This window comes from Phyllostomus discolor, chromosome 6, assembly GCF_004126475.2.
Source record: "Phyllostomus discolor isolate MPI-MPIP mPhyDis1 chromosome 6, mPhyDis1.pri.v3, whole genome shotgun sequence".
NCBI lineage: Eukaryota > Metazoa > Chordata > Mammalia > Chiroptera > Phyllostomidae > Phyllostomus > Phyllostomus discolor.
The window spans coordinates 50,782,516-50,809,318 of NC_040908.2; the positions used below are offsets into that span (position 1 = coordinate 50,782,516).

A 26,803-nucleotide genomic window follows, 5' to 3' on the forward strand; every position below is an offset into this window, starting at 1 on the left:
GTCGTCCAAAAGGTTTCTGCTGATTGTGTAAAAATGTTAGACTCACTATAATCTACCAAAAGTCAGCCCCTGATACACAGTTTGAAGAGAGAAAGAAAATAACTATTAATAATTCTGGACTGTTAGAGGTCTTGAATCGGAGGATTGTAGAGTCCTGAGTGTTGATGGTAGGAAAGGGTCTGCTTAGGTTGAGGTAGACAGGTGACCCTGTGGTTGTGATCCTGGAGGGTGTGTCAGGGTGCGGGTGCTGTGGTGATGATAGCATCTGCAGCATGGTAGGGGTCCTCCTAACAGAAATTAAATTCACTAACCCTCAGTAGGGTGCAAAATGTGGACCCATCTAGTGGGTGTAGTGAGGGCAAGCAACTAAGTAAACTGTTTAAAGGGGGAACCCCATAAGGTTATGAGACTTGACATGTATCTTGGTTTTCTAAAGACCAAGAGTCAATGGAGAACAGCCTAGAAGTCTTAGTACCACCTCACACTTGAACAGAAAGTGTTGTAGTAAGCAAGACATTGTATTCTTCATTTCTGACTGGTTATGTTTTATGGTTTCTCTGTCCTTTTTTATGTTTACTCTCTCTCCCTTTGTTGAGGCTCTCACTTAGTAGCTTATCCATTCTTCCCTTAAGTTTCTTGAGCATCCTTACAACTATTTTTTTAAACTCTGTATCTAGTAGATTGCCTCTATTTCATTTAGCTCTTTTTGTGGGTGTTTTTTTAGCTTTCTCCTGTTCTTTTATTTGGGGCATTTTTAAAATATATTTTATTGATTATGTATGCTATTACAGTTGTCCCATTTCCCCCTTTATACCCCTCTACCCTGCGTACCCCCTTCCACCTGCATTCCCCCCTTTCAGGGCATGTCCATGGGTCATACAAATAAGTTCTTTGGCTTCTACATTTCCTATACTATTCTTAACCTCCCCCTGTCTATTTTGTACCTACCATTTATGCTACTTATTCACTGTACCTTTTCCCCCTCTCTCCCACTGCCCCACTGATAACCCTCCATATGATCTCCGTTTCTATGGAGATCATGTTCCTGTTCTAGTTGTTTGCTTAGTTTGTTTTTGTTTTTAGGTTCGGTTAATAACTGTGAGTTTGTTGTCATTTTACTGTTCATATTTTTTATCTTCTCTTTCTTAGATAAATCCCTTTAACATTTCATTTAACAAGGGCTGGGTGATGATGAACTCCTTTAACTTGACCTTATCTGGGAAGCACTTTATCTGCCCTTCCATTTTGAATAAAAGCTTTGCTGGATAGAGCAATCTTGGATGTAAGTTCTTGCCTTCCATGACTTGGAATACTTCTTTCCAGCCCCTTCTTCCCTGCACGGTCTCCTTTCAGAAATCAGCCGACAGTCTGATGGGAACTCCTTTGTAGATAATTGTCTCCTTTTTTCTTGCTGCTTCTAGGATTCTCTCCTTCATTTTAATCTTGGGTAACGTAATTATGATGTGCCTTGATGTGTTCCTCCTTGGGTGCAACTTGTCTGGGACTCTCTGAGCTTCCTGGACTCCCTAAAAGTCTATTTCCTTCAGCAGATTGGGAAAGTTCTCCTTCATTATGTTTTCGAATAAGTTTTTTATTTCTTGCTCTTCCTCCTCTCCTTCTGGCACCCCTATGATTCTGATTTTAGAACGTTTAAAGATGTCCTGGAAGTTCCTAAGCTTCTCATGTTTTCAAATTCTTGTTTCTTCATTCTGTTCTGGTTGAATGTTTCTTCCTTCTGGTGCAGACTGTTGATTTGAGTCCTGGTTTCCTTCTCGTCACTGTTAGTTCCCTATAGATTTTTCTTTATTTCACATAATGCAACCTTCATTGCTGCCTGGGTCTTTTTTTATGCTGCTGAAGTATCCAGTGAGTTCCTGGAGCATCCTGATAACCAGCGTTTTGAACTGTGCATTTGATAGGTTGGCTATCTCTTTGTTGCTTAGTTGTATTTTTTCTGGAGCTTTGAACTGTTCTTTCATTGGGACGTTTTTTTCAGCACATGTGTTATGTAGTAAGAAGCGGAGCCTTAGGTATTCACCAGGGTGGGGCAACCCACATTGCTGCGTTGTGACGCCATATGTCAGGGAGGGGTCCAAGAAGGAACAGTGTTGATTACTCTGCTCTCTACCGGTTTTCAGTCACTTCCCCCACTACCCACAATCAAATTGGACCCTTCTCGTGCTGATTCCCTGGTGGGTGGGTTTGTGTATGTTCTAGGACTCTGTTAGTCTCCCCAACAAATTCTCCTATGAGGCTGTGAGTTTCTCCTGCTGCACCTCAACCCCCACAGGTGTTTTCAGTGAAAGGTTTGAGGCTTTATTTCCGGTACTGGAACCCTGGTTGCATGGTCTTTCTCACTCCCCAGTTGTTCTTCCTGGTTTATCTGCATGTGAATGTGGGGCCACCCAGTCTGTAAGCCACCACTTCGCTGGGTCTGCCAGCCACCTTCCCTGCCTATTTGGGGCATGTTTTATGTCTACCCATTTTGGCTGCTTCTCTGTATTTTTGTGTTAGGTAGATCTACTGTGTCTCCACTCTTGGTATGGTGGCCTTATGTAGTAGGTATCCTCTGGGTCTCAGTGCTGCAGAGTCTGATCACCTGAGCTAGTTGCTCCAGGAGTGTTTCTTGTGTGGACTTTGTGAGCCCTCTTGTTGTAGTTTAGTCTCAACTGCTTTTGGTCCATCCATGGGTAGAAGATCCTCTGGCTGTCTGGCTGGCTGTGAGTTTTGACCCCCTCCCCCAACCACGGTATACAAGTGGCTGTGCAGGTTCTGGTGCATGCTGAGATCTCCCTTTGTGTAGCCACTTGTGGAACTAATTTGGTCATTCCCTAATCGGGCCTATAGCCTGCCACCAGGGTATGTTGGTTTTCAAGCCTTATGAGAGGCCTCCAATGCAGATCAATGTCAGAAGTTGCCTGTGACCAGCCCTGGGCTATCTGTTTGGAGCTACAAAGTGATCACACAGTTTGGGGCTACCTCTGCTGCGCCTGGATATGTGTGGGAGTTGCCCAGCTGCATACCGAGGCACTGAAAGAGCCTCTGGCAGTATGGGAATTCCGTAAGATAGGTTCTCAGAGAGTCACCAGGTAGGGGCAAGTGGTGGTCACCAGGTTGATACAGATTCAAAGTGTCAGTGCTGAGTATGAGGTCACTCAACAAAAATCTCAGTCAGTGTACACCAAGGCCAGCTGCCACCTGCAGATCTTTTAGGTGGGGTGGGGCCTCATGCAGTCATCAGCATGAGGCCAGCTGAGTTTGTCAGGGTAAAACAGGCCAAGGTTTTGGTTACATAGAAGGAAGTCTCTGCACAGAGCAGTGGTGCCAAGTGGTGCCAGTTGTCGAAGGAAAAAGGCCCTCACCGTAGAGCCTGCCAAATTTGAGTCTCCACCCTTCTTACCAATCTTAGTGTGGCTTTTTCAGTAAATCCTTGGTTATAAGACTTCTGTTCATCTAGTCTACAGTTGGTTATTCAGGTGGAGTGTTCTATAATTAAGTTATAATTCTGGGTTGGTTCTGGGAGGAGGTGAGTGTAACTTCTAATCTACCACAATCTTGTTATTAGTTTTGTTCAGTGGTGTTTAATTAATTGTCTTTTAAAGAAGCTCAATATTTTATTTTGAAGTAAATGTAGATTCATAGTCAGTAGTAAGAAATAACATGGATAGATACTTTTATTCTTTACCCAGTTTCTACCAATGGTAGTATCTTGCAAACCTATAATAACATATTGTAACCAGGATATTGGCACCGATGCCATCAGGATGCTTAGCATTTACATTAGTAGAAATGTCCTTTATGTTGCTCTCTAACAACTACACCCACTTATCTCTAGCTCTTACCCCTTTCTTAACCTGGTAGTCATTAATCTCCTCTCTATAATTTTGTCATTTCAAGAATGTCATATAAATGAAACCATATATTGTGTAACCTTTGGTATTGGCATTTTTCATTGAGTGTAATTCTTTAGAGAATATTTAAGTTGTTGAGTGTATCAATAGTTTGTTTCTTTGTATTGCTCTGTAGTGTTCCATGGTATAGAGGTTACCAGTTTGTTTAAAAATTCACCTACTGAATGATACCTTGGTTGTTTCCCAGTTTTTGGTTATTACAAATACAGCTGCTGTAAACATGTGCATATTTTTGGTGAACATATGTCTTTATTTTGGTGGGATAAATGCTCAGGAGTGCTATTGGTGGGTCATATGGCAGTTGTAATGTTTAGTTTTTTTGAGAAACTGCCACACCATTTTTTAGGTTGGTTGTACCATATTACACTCCCACCAGTGATGTGTGAGTGAATCCATTAATCCACAGCCTCACCTACATTTCATATTGTCACGACTCTTTATTTTAGCCATTCTGATAGGTTTGTAGTGACATTTCATTGTGCCTTCAGTTTGCATTTTCTTTTCTTTCTTTCTTTTTTTTTTTTTTTTTTTAGTTTATTGACCTTAAAGAGAGGGAAGAATGGGGGGAGAGAGAGATTTTTGTTTCACTTATTTATGCATGTATTGGTTGATTCTTTTATGTGTCCTGACTGTAGATTGAACCTGCAACCTTGGTGTAATAGGGCAACACTCTAACCAACTGAGCTATCTGATCAGGGATGCATTTTCTTAATGTATTAATCATGTTGAACATCTTTTCATGACGTTATTTCCCTTCTCTATCCTTGTTAGTGAAGTATATATGGGTTTTTTGCCCATTTTTCTGATGGAATTCTCTTTTTTTTAACTGTTAGGTTTTAAGGGTTCTTTGTATATATTAGATACAAGTCTTTTATTGAATATGAGATTTGCAAATATTTTCTTCCAGTTGGTAGTTGGGTAGAGGGCCACCTCATTATTGCTGAATAAGAATGAAGATCCAGTCTTCCTGCATGGTCTCCAGTAACACCACAGGGAGGGAAATAAGTTCTGGGCTCCTACATGGTCTGTGCTCCTCACTTAGACTTTACTGGTATGGGTAGGGTGAGGCCACATTTTTTTCCTATGGTGTGTGGCTGGAATAGGTCAGTTTTTGTCTAAAAGTTTTCTGTCTTGCTAGATTTCACCTTTACTGGTTTTTTAGCTAATAAGAGAAAGTTTTGTTAGAACTTTTGTCTGTGCCCTTTGTTTTTGGGTTGCTGGCTTTTTCAGATCCACATCGGTGATACATGTGGTAAAAAAGAGAACCCAGGGATCTCACTACCATGTCCTTCTTCAGGTGCCAAGGTCCCTAGCCACTCTGCCTTCATTTCTACATCTTTCAGATTCTTAGTATGTTTTATGTATAATGTGCAGGATTTTGGGTTGGACTTAGCAGGTAGAATAGGGCAAAATCACATCTCCATTATGCCAGAAGTGGCAGCATATTTTTAAATACTTTTATATAATATCAAGTATGGCTATATCATCCAATAGAATGCCAAGTCACGACTTTATAGGTAAAACTCTGAAATCTCAAAGAAAACTTACATTTATGGTAGCATTGGATACTGATCTTCAACCCTAGGGGAAAGAGATACTAATTCTTTTTTCTTTTCTAAGTGGTAAGATATCAGGGTGTAGGCTAGGTTTCTCCAACAAAGAAACCCAAAAATACAATGACTCAAATAAGGTAGAATTTTATTTTTCATTTATGTGATAGTTTTGGGGGTTTTTTTAACATGATAGTTTAGGGTAGGAACAGAAGCAAGCTCCAAGGACCCAAGCTGGGTGGGCAGTTGAGCCATCCTTTTACATGGCTTCCAAGATTGTTCTAGATATCACCTATTTCAATTGGCAATAGTAATGGTGATTGTAGTGATGGTGGTAGTAAGTTAAATGTGGAAGTCTAGAACTTAATTTTTTTAAGGACAAGTAGCAAAATTTGTACTTAACGGCTTTTGCTCATATCTCATTGATCTAAACCTAGTCATATAGTTATTCCTGCCTTCAAATGAAACTGGAAATATCTGCAGCTTGGTGGCCATGGGACCAGAAAAGGCTGTGGTATGGAATTGTGATTACTGAAAGAAAAATGGTGAGAATACTGGGGACAGCAGTAGTCTGCAGTTGTTACTTCTCTGAACAGTTTACAGAAGAAATTAGCTGCATGGTCTTGGTCAGTGTGGGCCATTTTCTTATATAGTTAACTGTCTTATTCTTGTTGTTATTACCTGTTTTATTATAAAACATCAACAAAATGATTTTTGTATAAATATTAGTACTACTTCAAGTAAAATCTTATTTATATTTTCTAGGGGTTGCAGAGTCCACGGGGAATAGGATGCAAGCCAGAAGCTCTGTGTAGTCATGTTATTATTGAGAGCCATGAAAAAGGATGTTTCAGGACTCTCTCTTCCAAACAACCACAGCTGGACAGCCATCCCTGTCTCTTCAGATCAGCTGAACCCTTAGAAATTATCAGAAGACAACGGAGCCCATTATCATGGAGACCCAGACACATCAACCTTTCCAAATCACTAGACCAGAGCAACCCCCACTTCAAAGTTTGGAATTCCTTGCCATTACAAAATCATTCCCCATTTCAAAACTTTACAGGTGATGACTTCAGAATTACCAAGGATTTTCGAACGCCATTCCGTGAAAAGATGGACCCTTGGCTGTCAGAATTAGTAGAACCTAATTGTTTGCCACCTGAAGAAACGGATTGTCATTCTTCATCACAAATGCTGCCCCCAGAATCCATGAAAAAGTTTACCTCCATCACTTTTTCATCTCACCGACATTCTAAATGCTTTTCAGATTCCTCTGTTCTTAAGGTTGGTGTTACTGAAGATAGCCAGTGTTCTGGAGCATCTGTAGGGGTATTTAATTCTCATTCCACTGAAGAGCAGAGTCCTCCTAGAGATCTAAAACAGAAAACTTCTTCCCCATCATCATTTAAAATCATTAGTCATTCACCAGATAAAGCTGTGACTATTTTAGCAGAGAGTAGTAGCCAAGGCCAAAAATTATCTGTTGAACATTCCCACCAAGAAGAGAAACTTTTAGAAAAACCAGATATTAAAGGCAGTCATTCTGAGCCCAGTACCAATACAAATTGTAGCAAATTCAAAGAAGTTCATTTCTCTGATAACCATACTCTCATTAGCATGGGCAGACCAAGTTCCACACTAGGAGTAGAAGAGAAGAATGTAACTTTAACTCCAAATCCTCCTTCACATATATTTCTCGAACAACAAGAGCTCTTTGAACAAAGCAAAGCCCCACATTCAGATCACTATGTTAGAAAACACCATTCTCCTCCTTCTCAACATCAGCATTATGTGATTCCAAACCTTCCTTGTCACATTTTTCTTGAAAACCGAGAACTCTTGGAACAAAGCAAAACCCCACATGTAGATCATCAGATGAGAGAACACCACTCTCCCCTTCCTCAAGGTGAGGATTATATAGCTTCAGACCTTCCTTCTTCCATTTTTCTTGAACAACGTCAGCTCTTTGAACAAAGCAAAGCCCCAGATATAGATCACCACATTAAAAAACAATATTCCCCTCTTCCTCAAGGTCAGGATTTTGTAGTAGAAAACAGTGGTCAACATAAGCCTAAATCACACATTTCTAACATAAATGTTGACACTAAGGTCAATAATGTGGCCTCCCAATCAGCCCCAAATCAACGTACATTAGTAGTATCTCCTGCATCTACTCCACCTTCAAACAGAAAAGCAATTTCTTATGTGCATATAACTATTTCCCCCAAGACTTCTTCCAACTTGGATAACAGAGCCTTAGATAAAAGATTTCTTTCATTGGATCCTGCTTCTAAAACAAAGATGAATAGTGAGTTTAATCCTGACCTACAAACTATATCTTCAAGATCATTGGGACCAACCTCCAAATTACTAATCAGTAAACCTGTAGCACATGATCAAGAATCTTTAGGTTTTCTAGGACCTAAATCTTCACCGGACTTTCAAGTCAAACAGTCTCTTCGAGATGGTAATACTGGCACTAAAGACTTGAAAACCAGACCTTTTCAAAATAGCCAGATAGTAACATCAAAGCAAACACAAGTGAACTTTTCAGATTTGGAAGAATATTCCAATCCAGAAGGGACTTCAATATCTGCAGATCGGTGAGTCTCATTGTGATGACAAGCAAGCTGATGGAATTTGTCATAGAGGGTTTTAAACAACTAAGCAAATGTAAGTTTCTAGGGGAAAGCAATATGATTCTCTTAAGGGAGATTATATCTGATGAATCTGCTAGAAGTCTTTCCAAGGATAAATATCAAAGTAGAAAAGAATACCAGAAAGTAACTTGGCTTCAACTATTTAAAACATTGAATTACTTTGAGAAGAATCTTTGATCATGCGGTGGTACAAGTTACCAATTCCTCATTGTGTTAGAGACATGCTGAAGACCAGGCTCTGGGGGCGATGCATGTGCATGCTTGCTCTCCTGCACATTCTCTCTTCCCTTCTCTCTCCCTCTCTTTTCATTTCCATTTCATGATTTACCTCAAATATTTAGTATAAACAATGTCAAAAGGTAACTTTCCAGTGGAGAAGTCGGGCAAACATCACTTTAGCCAAGTAATCAAAGTTAATATTACCAGTAATGCATAATGTTCTCCCTCATGTGATGCCCTATTTCACAATGTATTGTAGTGAAAGAAACCCAGTTCGGGGGGGGGGAATACATTAGATTTATATTATTTAGCCTAATTTTAAGGCTCATTAATTCAGTTTTTCATTAGCCTCTTACAAGAGACTCATAACTTCCTGTTATGGCTAAACAGAACCACCCTGTACATTTAATGTTTCCATCTTAGAGTTGGGAAGCCAGCATGTCACAGTTAGCCTTGGAAAGGAGAAAGGGAAAAAATGTTTTTCAATATCCACATGTAGTAGTCTTGACAATGAGAGACTTAAACATGTTATGTCATTTAACACTCATGATAACTCTACAGGGTAGATGGTGGTATCCATGTTTACATTCTGGGAAACTGAGACATAGACATTGCTACTTTGTCGGCAAACAGCATTGTCTCAAATTATGCTGTTTGTAAGCAGCAGATTGGGCATTCAAATGTAATAAGTTTAATCAAAGCAAGAGTTTGTTTACCACATTATACTGTCTCTCCAAATCTTGAACCCTACTTCCAGCTCTTCTACCAACTATCTTCTTGGACAAGTCATTTAATATCTTTGGCACTCGTGTGGATGATGGTGGAAGGGAAAGGGTTTATATCCTGAAGGTCCTTTCAGCTCTAGAAGTTAATGATTTGAGAATTGAATTGGGGCAAAACAAACAAATGGTGAATCTGTAGTTTCAATATTGTAAATAGTAAGGTGCAGTAGAAACCAGTATTGATAATTTTTTTGAAAATTGTTTAGAAATTAAAAGATTGACAAATTTATATATAATATTTAAACTCATCAAAGTGATAAAATACTTATTGGAGTTGAGTTCCTTTAATGAGAAGTAAATTATAATTATAAATATGAACTATTAATAATGCCCTTTGTTCAAAATGTACTAAATGCCAGGCATCATAGTCGTTGCCTATATCATTTTTTTATTCATTATAATCAGAGATAGATAGTATTACTTCAGTTATAGATTTAAAAGCCCTAATACTCAAAGAAATTAACTGTTTTACCTGACATTGCATGGCATTAAGTGTTGGAGGTAGCATTTGAACCTAGGTGTGTCTGACTCCGGAGTTCATACATAATTCAAACTATGTATACAGTCATACACCACATAATGATGTTTAGCTCAGTGATGGATGGCATATTTGACAGTGGGCTAACAAGACTATAATGGAGCTAAAAAATTCTTATTGCCTAATGATATCTGTGACTCCAGATGATTTGCCAAAGATGAGGTTGCAAAAATAACAAAGTTGTGGTTGAGATGACAAACTGTAACCTGGGTATGAGTGAGGATGACATTGAGGAATTCATAGAAGAGTTGACTAATTCTTCAGGAATTAGTGGAGCTGTTAGAACTGGAAAAGGAATGCTTAACTGAAGAGGCAAGAGGAAGTAAGACTGCAGAAGAAAAGGAATTCCTAGAAAATGTACAGTGAAAGTTTTAGCAGAAGCTTTTGCAGACCTCAACAAGCTCCTTAAAATTTTTTGAAAACATGGGCCTCGAGGCTGAAATGTTTTCATTCCTAGAGAGGAGTATTCATGGTGCATTATCTCCTTACGAGCAAATATATGATGAAAAAAAAAAAACAACGAAGCAAACCACCATGGACATATTTCTGAAAAGAGTCCCACCTCTTCAGAAGAGCCTCAGGCAGGTCCTTCAGGAGGTAGTCCAAAATACATTATTATCATAGGAGGTGCCTATTATTGCCCCCAAAGGCCTTCCAGTGGGACACAATGTAGAACTGGAAGATAGTTATACTGATGATTCTGACCCTGTGTAGGCCTAGGCTAACGTGTATGTTTGTGTCTTTAAAAAGTCTTAAAATAAAAAATTATATGAATAGGAAAAGGTTATAGAATAAAGATATGAAGAAAAATATTTTTGTACAGCTGTACAATGTTTGTATTTTTTAAGCTGTGCTGTTACAAAAGAGTCAAAATTTTAAAAAGTAAAAAAGTTCAGTAAGCCCAAGTTAATTTATTATTGAAGAAAGAAAAGTTTTAAAAATAAATTTGGTGTAGTTTAAGTATACAGTGTGTATAAAGTCTATAGTAGTGTACAGTAATATTCTAGGTCTTCACATTCACTCACTGACTCACCCAGGGCAAGTCCCAGTCCTATAAACTCCATTCATGGTAATTGCCCTGTGCATGTGTACCATTTTACATCTTTAATACCATATTTTTACTGTACCTTTTCTGTCTTTAGATATGTTTAGACACACAAATACTTAGCACTGTATTACAGTTGCCTACAGTATTTAATATGATAACATGCTGTGTAGACTTACAGCCCAGGAAGAATAGGCTATACCATATAGAGTGTGTAGTAGGCTATACCACCTAGGTTTGGGTAAGTGCACTCTATGATATTCACACAACAACAAAATCACCTAAGGATTCATTTCTCAGAATGTACCCCCGTTATTATGCAAGGTATGATTTTGTGTGTTTGTATGGATAAAACATACAAGTATTAAATATTTTTAAAATTTTTTGAGATAATTTTCAACTTAAAGAGGAGTGAAATATAGCAACTTAAAACAATATTATCCCAACGTTTCTGTGGGTCTGAAATCCAGGCATAGCTCAGTTGGGTGTTTTGGGCTCAGGGTCTCTCACAAGGTTGCAAACAAGGTATTGGCTGTAGCTGTGGCCTCATCTCAAGGCTTGATTGAGAGGATATGCATCCAAGCTTGCTTATGTGACTGTTGGCAAGAAACATCAGTTCCTTCCTTCTATAAGGCTGCTCCAATATGAAGCTAAGTTTTCCTCGAATGAGCAAAGCAAGTAAGAGTGCAAGAGCGGGTGCCTGAGGTGAAAGCCACAGTTTTTTTTGTAACCTAATCTTGGAAGTGAATCTCACCATTTCTGCCACATTCTTTTTGGTAGAAATGAATCACTATTTTTAGCCCACCCTGAAGGGTTAGGGATTACACAGGGGTATGAATACCAGGAGGCAGTGATTATTGGGGAATATCAGGTTGCCAGTATTCCTTTTACAGAAGTTTCTGCTTACGTTAACATCTTATAATAACATTATAACCACAAGACATTTACCAAAACTAGGAAAGTATCCTTCATATAAAATTATAGCTAAAGTATAGATAGATTTGGAGTTTACCTGGTTTTTCCACAAATGAACCACCTCTGTTTCAGATCCAATCTAAGAGCTTGCATTGTAGTTGTCATATCTCCTTAGTCTCCTCCAATCTGTGTCAGTTTCTCAGTCTTTCCTTGTTTTTCATGACCTTGCCACTTTGAAGAGAATTGATTAGTTATTTTAGAGAACGTATTTTGATTCGGCTGTGTGATACTGTCTCAAGATTAGATTGAGGTTAGGCATTTTTTAAAATTGAATTCTAAGTGAGAAAGTGAGAAAGAAAAACATCCGATTTGTTGTTCCAAACTGAGTTACCCAGCCATGGCCAGGGTTAGGCATGTTTAATGTACTTTATCAGGGAGCACATTATATTGACATGCATTGTGGGTGATATTGACATGCATTATGCATTAACCATGATCACTGAGTAAAGTGGTATCTACAAAAATTCTCCACTGTTCTACATATTTATAAATTCCCACAAGACATTATTACTGTTCCTTGTTTATTCCATTATATATATGTGAAATACAGTATATAATTATATGTACATATAAATGGTGTGTATGTATGTATATGTACATGTATATGATACTCATTAAGTGCTCTTTATTCTTTACTCTTTGCAGTTCTTTACTTTGTTGGATCATTTAACTTCAGCCTAAAAAAATTTTTCTTTTGGTATTTGCTGTGGTCCGTTGGGGAATTAGTTCCTTTTTCTTTATTTCTATTTTAAAATAGATTGTAATTTTCTGTTGAGATTCTTTATATTTTTTATTATCACCCATCTTTGCTCTCTTACATTGTAAAGTACTTCTGTGCTAACTTCAGTATCTGAATCCCTTGTAAATCAATTCCTGTATTCATACAATTTTTACTTTTTTCCTGCCTCACAAATAATTTTTGCTTGTATGCTTGACATTGTGAATAGAAAAATTATAGAGACTGAAGATGCTATCACTTTGCAACAGAAAAGATTTGCCCTTTTCTCTGTTAATAAGATAGAGTGGCTGATCAAAATTTCAGGAATTTTACTAGATCAGAATAGGCTTGGAGCTTTAGTTGACTCATTATACCTATGATTGTTAATGATTGGTTTGGATTTTTGCTTTAAGCTGACAAGGGGTTTATTCTTCAGTAATTAATTATAGTGAGAGATACTCAGTTCAGTCTTTCAGATGTTTGAATTCAGCTCTTTGGACTCTTAGCTTTCCCAGCTTCAGAATGTAAGGGGAAACTAGTTATGTGTTTTTGTGGTTATACTTTCTCAATGGAAATTTGTTTCATAAGCACTCAAAAGGTTATTACAGGTATATTTCGCTGTTTTCTCAGCTCCCTTCTTAGAGGCAGCACTTCTGGGTTTTTTAATGCAAGTCTGGTAGACCTCTTATTTTTCACATTGAAAGTTCTCCACATCCAGCATTAGTTATTTAGCTTCCTGCCTTATGTAGGTTCAAAATCTGGCAAATGTGAGGAGACCTGAGGTTTATCATAAGCCCCACTATTTAGTGGGAATTAGTTTGTTATTGGTGCCATGACTATGCAGGAGATTTCACTCTGCTTTTCTGGCTGAGTTCCCCATCTTCCCATACCACTCTAACACTTAGGAAATGACCTGTGGAGGAAATCAACTTGGCATTCTGCTAGAATTCACTCTGTCGTGCCAGCCCATGGGTTCAGCAAAAACTCTGTTGGTTTCTCTTTTTCCTGTGGAGTGTATCTGCTTATACCAAGCCCCTGCCCATAATTTCTAAGATGCCCTTCTCTAGCATATCAGTTGGCATTGTTTTCCTATTGCTCCCATAACTCTCTGATTTTTTAGTATCATTTTTATAATTTATTCAACTTAGTTTGCTTATTACAGTAGGAATGATGGCCTGTGGCTATCTACAACAACTTCCTGGAAGTGGATCCTGTTTTAGATTACTTTTAATTTCTATCTGTCATGTATTAACAGTATTTTACTTAAGAGTGTTTATATCTTTTAGTATACTTATTAGGTATTTTTTATATTGTATATGGTTTTTTTTAGCTTTCAATTTTATAATTTCTAATACTGAAAAAAATATATTTTTTAAAAATGTAATTTCATATCTGGCAATTTTTTAAAAACATTCTAATAAGTTATCTATAGATTGTTTTAGATTTTTTCTCAAAATTATATCAAATATGAAAATGACAGTGTTATTTCTTCCTTTACCATTCTTTTTCCTGTTTTAACTGCTGATACCATTTAAGACCTTTAGTAAAATGTTGAGAATAAATGGTAAGAGTTGGCATCCTTACTTTGTTGCTACTCTCACAGTGCACATTCTCTACATTTCAAAATAATTAGGATAATTGCTCTACGGTCTTATTTATTTATTTACTTTTAGAGAGAGGGGAAGGGAGGGAGAAAGACTGGGAGAGAAACATCAGTGTCAGAGAGAAACATTGATCAGTCAGTTGCCTTTCCCTGTATGCCCGGACCTGTGACCAAATTCACAACCCAGGCATGTGCACTGATCAGGAATTGAACTGGCGACCAACCAACTGAACCACACCAGCCAGGACCTGTTTCTCCCTTTTTATGTTCTGTTCTTTGGAATCCAGCCACTAAATTTTAGTCCATACTCAAGGGAGAGGGAGAGATTAATCTTCACCTCCTTGGGCTAGGGTTGGAGGTTGGTAATCTACATTTATTATTTGGAATTCTTCTGTAAGCAAGATTTGTCATTTCTCTCCTGTTATATATTTATTCAGTCATATATTTGCTCCATTCCATTTTAATATGCATTCTCTATAACCTTAATATGTAATTACAACTTTGAAAACTTATGTTTCCCCCACTGACATAAACTCCTTGAGGGAAGGCTTTTTTTTCTTATTTATCTTTGTGTACTCTATACTTTAGCACAGTCCCCTAATTTATACTGGACCTCTAGTAATTTTTATAAAAATGAACGAATGAACGAATGGATTTTGCTTGAACTGAAAAATACTCTTTCCTTAGCTAAATTATGCAATAGCATTGATTTAAATTAAAAGTAGATTTTAAAACAAACAAAAATAAACTCCTGTATGGTTGCATTGTAATAAGTATCTAAGAAAGCAAAGGTTACTGCAGAAATAACCATTTAAGGTTGGTATGTATGCACAAAACATTCCTTGAAAATACTTAAGTATTCCTAGAAGCCACTTTTGGGAAGATATTACAGTATTTTATAAGCCAAAGATATGACCTGCTGTCCCATTCTCTTATTTGTTCAGATCACTGGAGATTAAACCCGCATTTTCTGCCTTCTCTGGAAAATTATCATCTGATGCAGTCACTCAGATTACAACAGAAAGTCCAGGAAAAGCTATATTTTCATCTGAGATTTTTATTAATAGTGAAGATCGCGGACATGAAATTTCAAAGCCCAGTTCCCAGAAGGTGGGCAAAGTTCCTGTCAGGTTTGCTTCATCATCTTCAGTCCCACAGGTTACTATTCCTGATGGCACAAATGGAGGTAAGAGAATTGGGTTGCATTTTAGGTCACATTATCAACTTTTGTGTGTAATTATCTTAGAAATTTGTGATTGTGTCTTTGTAGTCAGAAAACCTAGTGTTACTTGTAAGCATTAGGAGCCACATGATTATACTTAACTTTTAAATGCACAGCCATGAGGAGAATATGATTTATTATGTTTTTACCTTAATTTCTAGTGGAGTTAACAAATATGGAACTCATGATGCTTGTGGTTGATATATTTTTTTACTCATAATACTTGTAATAAGAACACAGATATTACATAGAAACTTAAAAACTACAGAGCTCCTGCCCTGGCTTAAGTGGCTTAGTTGCTTGGAGTGTCGTCCCATACACCAAAAGGTTGCAGATTTGATCCTAAGTCAGGGCACGTACCTAGGCTATGCATTCAGTCCCCGGTCGGAGCATGTACAGGAGGCAACTGATTGATGTTTCTCTCAAATCAGTGTTTCTCTCTCTCTTTCTCTCTCTCTCTCCCTCTGTCTCTCAATAAGTATATCCTTGGGTGAGGATTTAAAAAAAAACTGTAGTGGTTCGAATTTAGGTAGGCAGGTGAATTTTTGGCATTTCGTCTTATAGTTAATGTTATATATTATAATAAACAGGTACAAATAAATGTAATAATGCAAATACAATATCATAAAACAATGATCAGATACCCAGGTTAGCTGTGGCCCTGCTGTTCTTGAAACATGGAACCCATGATGACCTTGAGTTCACTATCACAGTCACTGGAAGGGACAAAAATCATGGGAGAGTGCATGTGGGAAGTTTTTATGGGATAGACCAGAAAGTGGCTTGGATGACTTTCCACAGTATAGAAATAGTTTAGCTGTGTTTTTCATGGTGAAGAAGAGATGGATTTTGGTGAACAGCTAGCCATCTCTAACATAAGGTCTACATTGAGAATGCTACTATGACAGTGATATTTCAGTAGTACTTACACTATATAATATTCAAAATTAGAGTAAGTTATTTTCTTTTTCAGACCAGTAACAGGAAAATTAACAATTAATTTTCCATTCTTCCCCCAACTGAGAATGGAAACCATAGATTACTGTTTATAAAGTATAATAGTTTGCACAAATCTATATATTTTATTCTTTTTAATCCTCACCCAAGGATATGTTTATTAATCTTATTTATTTTCTTTTTTAATATATTTTATTGATTATGATATTACAGTTGTCCCATTTTCCCCCCTTCACTCCCCTCTACCCTGCACACCCCCTCCCACCCACATTCCCCCCTTTAGTTCATGTCTATGTGTGATACAAGTTCTTTGGCTTCTACATTTCCCATAGTATTTTTACCCTCCCCCTATTTTCTACCTACAATCTATGTTATTTATTCTCTGCACCTTTCCCCCTCTCTCCTCCTCCCACTCCCCTGTTGCTAACCCTCCATGTGTTCTCCATTTCTGTGGTCCTGTTCCTGCTCTAGTTGTTTGCTTAGTTTGCTTTTGTTTTTGTTTTAGGCATGGTTGTTAATAATTGTGAGTTTGCTGTCATTTTACTGTACATAATATTTATCTTTTTCTTAGATAAATCCCTTTTACATTTCATATAATAAGGGCTTAGTGATGATGAACTCCTTTAACTTGACCTTATCTGAGAAGCACTTTATCTGTTCTTCCATTCTAAATGAAAGCTTTGCTGGATAGAGCAACCTTGGATATAGGTCCTTGTCCTTCATGACTTGGAATACTTCTTTCCAGCCCCTTCTTGCCTGCAAGCTCTGTTTTTAGAAATCAGCTGATAGTCGTATGGGCACTCCTTTGTAGGTAACTGTCTCCTTTTGTCTTGCTGCTTTTAAGATTTTCTCCTTATCTTTCATCTTGGCTAAGGTAATTATGATGTGCCTTGGTGTGTTCCTCCTTGGGTCCAACTTCTTTGGGACTCTCTGAACTTCCTGGACTTCCTGGAAGTCTATTTCCTTTTCCAGATTGGGGAAGTTCTCCTTCATTATTTGTTCAAATAAGTTTTCCACTTGTTGCTCTTCCTCTTCTCCTGGTACCCCTATAATTCATATGTTGGAACATTTAAAGATGTCCCAGAGGTTCCTAAGCCTCTCCTCATTTTTTTTGAATTCTTGTTCCTTCATTCTTTTCTGATTGGATGTTTCTTTCTTCCTTCTGGTCCACACCATTGATTTGAGTCCCAGTTTCCTTCCCATCACTACTAATTCCATGTACATTTTCCTTTATTTCACTTAGCGTAGCCTTCATTTTTTCATCTAATTTGTGACCAAATTTAACCAATTCTGTGAGCATCCTGATCATAGAAGATGCATGTTTTGTACTATGCATCTGATAGGTTGGCTATCTCTTCGTTGCTTAGTTGTATTTTTTCTGGAGCTTTGATCTGTTCTTTCATTTGGACCATTTTTTTTTGTCTTGACACGCCTGTTACATAGTGAGGGGCAGAGCCTTAGGCGTCCACCAGGGCGGGGCAACCCATGTGGCTGGGTTGTGACACTCTATGTGGGGGAGGGGTCCAAGAGGGAACAATGGCCCTTGCTTGGCTCTCTGCTGGATTTCAGTCACTTCCCCCACTTCCCCCAGGCAAATGGGGCCCTTCTGGTGCTGATTCCCATGTGGGTGGGTGTGTGTACTTCTAGGAGCCTGTGGGTCTCTCCAACGAACTCTCCTGTAAGGCTGGGAGTGTCTCCTAGCACCTCAACCCCCACAGGTGTTTTCGGTCCATGTTTTGAGGCTTTATATCCTGGCACTGGGACCCTGGGTTTCGCGGTCTGTCTCACTCCACAATTTCACCTGGTTTATCTGTATGTGAATGTGGGACCACCTGGTCTGCCAGCTGCCTTGTGTGCTGCACTCCTCTACAGGCCACCGCCTTGCTAGGTCTGCCTGCTGCTGCCTTGCATGCCCGTGGTCCGCCAGCTGTTACCTTGTATACCTGGGTTCCACCAGCCGCCACCTTGCACACCCAGGGTCCATCAGCTGCCATTTATTTTTTGCTGCGACCCCTCTCTGCCCAGCCGCCCGACTCCGCCCCTCCTACTGTTCTGGATGAATATGTCTACTTTAACTCCCTGGTTGTTGGACTTCCATGCAGTTCAATTTTCTGTTGGTACTAGTTGCTTTTGTTTCTCAATTGTTGTTGTCCTTGTTTTGGTTGTACAAGGAGGCACAGCATGTCTACCTATGCCTCCATCTTGGCTGGAATTCTGCTCAAATCTATTTAAATCTGTTTAAAATTTTCCTACTTATGCATAAAGTTTATCTATCTGGATACAGATGGGATATGCCTAAATGGATAAAGAAGATTGCTTGGTTCAGCATTTAAATTGCATTGAATTTAATTTAAATAAGTATATTAAATAAGTATATTTATATGTTAAGATGGTTATACTTCTTACACATTTTTATTGTGAAATAAAACTGCCAAAGTATACACTTTAATAAATTTTACAAAGAACACTTTTATGTGTCTGTTACTTTTTGCCACAGTGATGCTACATAACAACCCCCAAAAATCTCAGTCCTTTATAACAACAAACATTTGCTTTTCTCACTCACTGGCTTGTGTGTCAATTGGAGTTTGACTGTAGGCAGCAGAAATGGCTTAGTTCTGTTCCACTTGCCTTGTTCTGAAACCAGGCTAATACTGCCCTAGGGTATGTACCTTGTTTTCATGATGGTGTCAGAAGCAGAGGAGGGGAAACCCAACCATGAAAGTGTATTTTAAACCTTTCCTCACATCAAAATGGATTAATCTGTATAGGAGCCACAATTTATGATTTTACTTTTATGTACAGATACCTGGGAGCACCCTTTAAAGAATTAATATTATTTGGTTTATTAATAAAATATTTTTAATACCTTGACTTAAAAAGTAAAATTTTATGGGGTTTTTGTATGTGGAACCATTTTAAAGTACAAAGAATGATACATTAAATACATGATTATCTGCCCATTTGTTATGAATTAACAAGTTTATAATAATTTACTCTGTTTCTATTTGGTTCTATTTTTAAGTTTTTTTGACGAAATTTATAGTTGAACTTTCTATAACCCTTTTCTGTTCTTTCTTTCCCAAAAGCAACCATTATTTGCTGTGTAGTCACTTCTTCCCCCCAAAGATAAGCTGTCCAGACTATCCCTAAGACTATTGCATCCAAACATAAGCTGGATTTGATAAGAATTTTAAAAAGCCACTTATCTTTCTCAGAATTCTCTATCTCCACATTATAACTGTTCTTGCTCTGGATCCATTGTAGTTCTGCCCCAGTGTTGTTACTCATTTTCTGCAACCTTTGAAATAAATGGTAAATTTAACCATCACTATGAAGCTTTATGTACACTGGTAGAAAAAAACTAATAAAACCATATTCTAACAATAATGATTGCAGCAGTGACCAAATAGACATGTAGGCTACAGCTATTTTTTCTGTTGTTTAAATGCTTCCCTCTACAGATACTTTGTTCCTCTTAACTTCAGTCAAGTTCTCATTGGCTAGGTTTTGGGGGGATTTTTTTGCATGTGTGTGTGTTGTTGGTTTTAGTTTTGCTTTATTTTGTTTTGGGGGTTGTTTTGTTTTGCTTTTGCCTGGTGGAGTGATATAAGTATTCCTAAATAGTCTGAATAGTCTGAGACTTTACTAGCCCTACATCCTGCCCCAGTTTCCTTGGTATTCCTAATCACCCTTACGGTTTTCTAATTATTTTCTTTAAATCACTTATAATTTATTAAAATACTAGGTAATTTACCTATATAGTATGTTGTTTACTGTTATCTTCCTCTTAAGGCAGAAGTACTTTTCTGTGTAGTTCACTGATAGATCCCAAGAAATCTGGCATATTGAAGATACTCAGTATTTGTTTTCTGAGTTATTAAATGTTTTCTTATTTATTGTTCTGATTTTTATCTCCTTAGCCCAGCCTTCACTGTTGCCATATAAACCTCCTGGCAGTGTGAAGATGTACTATGTTCCACAATTAGGTCAGATTCCTTCATCTCTGGATTCCAAGTCAGACACCACCATTGAGAGCTCACACTCAGGTACCATATAGAATTATTTAAAATTTTTTGTTTTGAAATTTTATATGTGAATTGGCTAGTTAATTCTGGAATGAATATGAAAGTTCATGCTATTTAATTTTTCTGGGAAATATGGAGCTTTCCATGCTTCAGTCTTTGGTTCAGATAGACAAGTTATTTGGTCAGATATATTATGTACACTTAAACAAATATTAAATATTTGATGAAGAAAATTGTATGGACAGTTTCTTGTTTGAGTTATTGGACTCTGTCTAGGTCAAAGTTTTCCAAGTTTTCTCTGTTTACAGAGCCCTCTGTATTTCAGTGATTATTTTTCTTCATCATTATGTGGAACTTATAAAATTATAAGAAGTATATTTTCAAATAGCTAGTAAGTTATTAAGATACAAATGCTTGTTGTTTTGATGTGACAACATAAAAAATATTAGGTTTTGGTTTTGCTCTTTTAAAGAACAACTTACCTTTCTGTGTAACTTCTGCACATATAAAGATGCCTTAGACAAGACATATAGAAATAACCAGTTATTTACTAATGAGATATGTGAAATAGTTAGGGCACTGTACACCTTCTCACACGTTAAGATAACCTATTTTCCTGCTTTTACTTCAGAAACTGTCAAAAATCAAATTTATAAAGATACAACAGTATTGAAAGGAATGTAGCACTATCTAATATTGAAACTTTACCTTAAGCTAGTAGTTTGTGTAGTGTATACCAGATAGCAAATATCATTGTTGTTTCCCTAGAATTTTAAAATATCCCATTGCGCTCCTATGAGATCATCCCAGGGCAACTGCAAATCTAGAAAATGAAGAACACCTCCTGGAGTTCTCAATAAATACTTCCCATGGGGATTTTAAAATAAGGATACCGAATTAATGTGGTGTGGGGTTTTGATTGATGGAATAACATTTTGAGTGGTTTACAGGAGATGACTTGGTTCAGTTTTAGAAACAAATTATTTTCTACATGACTTGTCAATAGGCATCTTTATATGTGCAGAAGTTACACAGAAAGGATAAGTTGTTCTGGTCTTAGTCAGTTTTGTTTTGGGATTTGTTTTTTGTTTGTTTTTGTTTTTGTTTTTGGTTAATTTTGAGAGGACAAAACTAGTATCTGATAGTAATTGAGTTAAAGTCCCTGGTATAACTGTTCTTAATTCCCCACAATGATACCACTGAAAGAAAGAATCATAAAAGTGCTCATATTACCACATATTAGGATTGATTACTAAGCCTTTAACCAGAAACTAGAAGAAATTTCTATTACTTGCAAGGCTATGATTTTAAAAACATACTTAATGGCTATGAGAACTAAAACAAGCCTAGCTCACTCAATTGAGTGTAGGTATGAAAATCTTTGATCTCTCTACCACTTTCAGACCCCTGTTTCAGAAGACAGATGTCTTTATCAACAGATCTGATCAGGTGTCCCAATACTTTTTCCTGTTCTCTGTTCATATCCGTGACTATTTTATCTATTTAGAAGCATTAACTTTGAGTAAAATTGGACAGTGGTAGGAGGAGAAAATGACTCAGAGGTGGGGTAGTGTATTTTTTCCTAGAAATATTTTTCTTATAAATAAAGTACTGAATGCCTCAGTAAGATAAGTAACTGTACGTTACTTATCTTGAGATTGTAGTTTTCCATGTTCTCCATCTATTCTGAGAAAACAATCCTTTCTTAGACCAGTGAAGTTACTCCAGATGAAAGCCTTGGAATTGTTCTAATACCCATTGTTTATTAATGTGTTGTGCATCCACAGATATGAGAAGAATCCAATTAGAGTTTGGGGCCAAGGGCAAGTCATATGTTATTGTTAGCAAATATTTGGGCCAAATAGATTACTCCTTAATTGAGAATGGGTAAGCAATTAAATTCATAAAATCCTTTAAAAAATACAGACAGGACAAAGGTAATAACATCCCAAAGAAATAGATAGATGTCAGAAATTTACTTATTATAGTAGCAAATTCTCTTTCCCCCCAGGATGGAGGTGTAGGTTAACATGACTCACCTCCTCTCATAACTCCAGCAAAAATTACTGCTAGACTATGAAACAAATATCACCCAGAAACATCAGAAGATTGAGCTATATGGAAGTCAGACAACCAAGGGATTAAAGAAGTCACATTCATCTAGATGGGTAGGAGGGGCAGAGAGGCATGGGGTCCTGGTGATGTGGAATAGGTAGCCCCACACCTACATATGGTGGATGAAAATCAGGAGGGATCTCAGCCCCACACCAGACCACCCAGCCCAGGGTTCCAGTGCCAGGAAGATAAGTACCCATAACTTCTGTCTGTAAAAACCAGTGGGGGTTGGGGCAGCTAAAAAACTGCAAAATTCTCAGGAGTCTCCTGTTAAAGAACCTGCAACAGACTTAACTAAAGGACTTACACAGACTCACTCCCTTTGGGCTTCACCACTGGGGCAGCAGCTGAAAGGGCACCAGTGGCATATGGGGAGAAACTGAATTATCTGACGTCAGAGTGAGTGCCAGGGGACAGCTTCCTCCCAGACAAAACTCCAGAGGCCAGGCAGTGGCATTGTGCCCTTTCTGAGTCCTTCCCCACACAGCCACAGAGCAGGAACACTATATTGGAGATTCCATCAACCTGATTCACATGGGTTGCCTTATCCTGGTGATTACCTACGGCTCAACCCATCCACCTTACCAGTGTGCTTTTCTGTAAGAGGCCATGCTACTAAGATAGGAATTCAAAGCAGCTCTACCTAATACATAGAAACAAACACAGGGAGGCTGCCAAAATGATGAGACAAAGAAATGTGGCCCAAATGAAAGAATAGAAAAAAACTCCAGAAAAGGAACTAAACAAAATGGAGAGAAGTAATCTCTCAGATGCAGGGTTCAAAACACTGGTTATTAGGGATGCTTAAGGGATTCGTTGGGTACTTCAACAACATCAAAAAGGCCCAGGCAAAAATGAAGGTTACAGTGAGTGAAATAAAGAAATATTTACAGGGAAACATCAGTAGAGTGGATGAAGCCAAGAATCAATAATGATTTGGAACATAAGGAAGAAAAAAATACTCATTCAAAATAGCAAGAAAAAAGAATTTAAAAAATTAGGATAGGCTAAGGAGCCTCTGGGACAACTTCAAATGTACCAACTTTTGGATCATAGGGGTATGAGAAAAAGAAGAGAAATTGGAAATCTATTTGAAAGAATAATAAAAGAACACTTCCCTAATTTGGTGAAGGAAATAGACGTGCACGTCCTAGAAGCACAGAGAGTGCCAAACAAGATGGATGCAAAGAGGCCCACTCCAAGACACATCATAATTAAAATGCCAAAGTTAAAGATAGAGAATCTTAAGAGGAGCAAGAGAAAATTAGTTACCTACAGGGAAATTTCCATAAGACTGTATGTAAGCTGATTTCTCAAGAAGCTAGGTTAGAAGGGATTGGCAAGAAGTATTCAAAATGATGAAAAGCAGGGACATTCAGCCAAAATTGCTCTACCTAGCAAAGCTGTCATTTAGAATCAAAGGTCAGATAAAGAGTTTCCCAGACAAGAAAAAACTAAAGGGGTTCATCATCACTAAACCACTATTATATGAAATGTTAAAGGGGGGGGGGGATTTATTTAAGGAAAACAAGAGATCAAAACTGTGAACAATAAAATGACAACATATCTATCAACAATTGAATCTAAAAAACAAGCTGAACAAACAAGCAGAATGAATAGAATCATATACATGGAGATCACTTGGAGAGTTACCAGTTGGGAAAGAGGAGGAGGAGGAGAATGGGGGGAAAAGGTTCAGGGATTAAGAAGTACCAATTGGGACTTACTGGCCACATATCCCATCCAGACTAGCAATCCTGATGCACCTCAGGCCAAGACCTCACCAAAATCCTGTCTCATCTGGAGCACACCATGGAAACCATGATGTTCACATTTCACAAATATGCTGGGGATAAAGGCTACTTAACAAAAGAGGACCTGAGAGTATTCATGGAAAAGGATTTCCGTGGATTTTTGAAAAATCAAAAGACTCTCTGGCCATAGACAAAATATTGAAAGATCTGGACCAGTGCTGAGATGGCTGAGGGGGCTTCCAGAGCTTCTTTTCGCTGATTGCTGGGCTCACCATCACATGCAGTGACTATTTTGTAGTATACCTGAAGCAGAAGGGAAAGAAGTAGGCTGCTGAGCAGCTACTTCCTCCCTAATAAAGAGTTCTCCCAGTAGGTCACCTAAGGAATCTCTGCCCAGCTGCTTCTTCCTGTGTAAGGATTTCATGAACAGATTGGGATTGGCACCCTTAGAAAATGTACAAATAAGATCTCACCCTACATTTGACAAGAGAAAGAAAAGCCAATTAAAGCCAGATAAGCTTTTGGTTTTTATGTTGCTTGTATTTTGTTGCCCTCAATAAGCAAATTTCTTTTTTAGTTCATGGGAAAAAAAGTACAAATTGGTAGGTACAGAATAGACAGGGGGATGTCAAAACAGTATAGGGGCCTGGCTGATGTGGCTCAGGGGACTGAGTGCCTGCTTGAGAACCAAAGGGTCACTGGTTCAATTCCCAGTCAGGGCACATGCCTGCGTTGCAAGCCAGGTCCTTAGTGGGGGGTATGTGAGAGGCAACCACACATTGGTGCTTCCTTCTCTCTCCTCCCTTCCCTTCTCTCTAAAAATAAATACAAATCTTTTTAGAAAAAAAAAAAAAACAGTATAGAAAATGGAGGAGCCAAAAAACTTATATGCATGACCCATGGATGTGAACTAAGGGGATTACTGGAGGGAATGGGGGGCACTGGGGCAAGGGGTCCACAGGGGGAAAAATTGGGACAAGTGTAATAGCATAATCAATAAAATATATCTAAGAAAAGAAATTTACTTATTCGACCCAGTAACATTCATTAAAAGACTTTAAAACAAAAACTATTACTATAGACAAGGTCATTTTATAGTGATTAGTGTCAATTCATCATCAAGAAGATTAACAGTTTTAAATGTATATGCACCTGGCCACAGAGTCCTAAATGCAAAAAGAAAAACAGAAAGAATTAAAAAGAAAAAAGCAACACGAGAAATTACTCAAGCCAAAAGCAAAAAGTCATGTACTCAAATTTTATAATTCCATTATATGAAAACTATAGAATAAGCAAGTTCATATAGACAGAAAGTAGATTACTGGTTGCCAGGAATTGTGGATGAGGGGGAAATGGAAAGTATCTGCTAATGTGTATAGGGTTCCTTTTTGGGGTGACAAAAAAGTTCTGTAATTAGATAGCAGTGATGTTTGGGAGAATACTGAGAACTACCTTATTGTATACTTATTTAAGTGTTACCTGAATTATATCTCATTTTTTTTTAAAAAGAGGAACAGGAATGAACAAATGAAGGAAAGACTGCCAGAACATTTAAAGATTTTGGTAGCAGATTTAAAATACATTTGCAGCCCTGGCCAGATGGCACAGTTGGTTGGAACATCATCCCATACACCGAAAAGGTAGTGGGTTAGATACCCAGTGAGGACTCTTACCAGGTTGTGTGTTTGATACCCTGATCAGGGTGCGTGTGGGAAGTGACTGATTGATGTTTCTTTCTTTCTCTCTTTTCCTCTCTAAAATCAATGAACATGTTCTTGGGTGAGGACTTAAAAAATATGTACATTTAAAATACAATTTGTAGGCAATAAAGAGTAAAATTAATGTGAAGGGAATTGAATTGGTGATGAGGACAAACTTAAAAAATTCTCCAAATATACAGAGGAAAAATAAAAACAAAATGAAAGTGGTGAAAAAGAAGATGAGGGACATGAGAGTCACACCTAAGAAAAACAAACCAAGAATTGTATCTGTAGCTGAAGAACAATGTGAACAAAACTAGTATCAAAGACTTAATGGAGGAAAACCTCTTACTCCTGAAGAAGGGGACACAGTATGCAGATTAAAAGTTATACGGTCCAGGCAAAAATCCGTAGAAAGACTGACATATATACTAGAAAAAGATTTTGAATTAAAATGAAAGAAAAAAATTATACAAACATATAGTTATATTTCTAAGAAAGGTTATATACTCAGGGGAACAAAATGTAATCTGATAACCAAATTTATTTAAAATAAAATGCAACATAAATGGAGCAAAATCTTTAATTATATATTCAAAGATATATTAACCCAATTGCATATTCATTAAGTATTATGACAGTGAGAAGACATTCTCACAAATGTGCAAGAACTACAAAATATATTAGATCGCCGTCCCATCTTGAAAAATTCACGTGAAGACTCACCCAGCTGAAGGGAGAATGGAAACAAGAGTTCAAAAAAGAAAGGAAGTAGCGTTGAAAGTCTAGTAGTGAACTTTGAAGCCAGTTTAACATAACACTCATTTAAAATGATAATTTAGTTTCAAGATGGAAAGAGAATGCCAGAAGTTAATTTTGGAATGAAAGTCATGGAAAGAAAAAGCAATTTAATTGTATCTTTTGTTTTTAATAGAAGAAACTAATGGGCTTTCATTTTATTCATGACTTGGTGATTCGACTGGTTAAAGAAGTTTTTATGAAACTAAAGCACAGCAACAAAAG

General features: G+C 37.6%; 1 protein-coding gene and 1 pseudogene across 12 annotated transcripts in view; both read left to right on the top strand.

Annotated features, from left to right (window-relative positions):
* Positions 1-26,803, top strand: part of ALMS1 (ALMS1 centrosome and basal body associated protein) — a 171,220-nt gene that overhangs the window by 75,824 nt on the left and 68,593 nt on the right. For all 12 annotated transcript variants that reach the window (XR_004903735.1, XR_004903734.1, XM_036028144.1 and 9 more), the window contains 3 exons: positions 6,227-8,067; positions 14,949-15,190; positions 20,107-20,232. Coding sequence is in view for 10 of the 12 variants with exons in the window: in XM_036028144.1 (XP_035884037.1) it covers positions 6,227-8,067; positions 14,949-15,190; positions 20,107-20,232 (2,209 nt within the window). In the remaining 2 variants the exon portion in view is untranslated. The remainder of the gene's footprint in view (positions 1-6,226; positions 8,068-14,948; positions 15,191-20,106; positions 20,233-26,803) is intronic.
* On the top strand, positions 22,095-24,431 carry LOC114500816 (annotated as a pseudogene).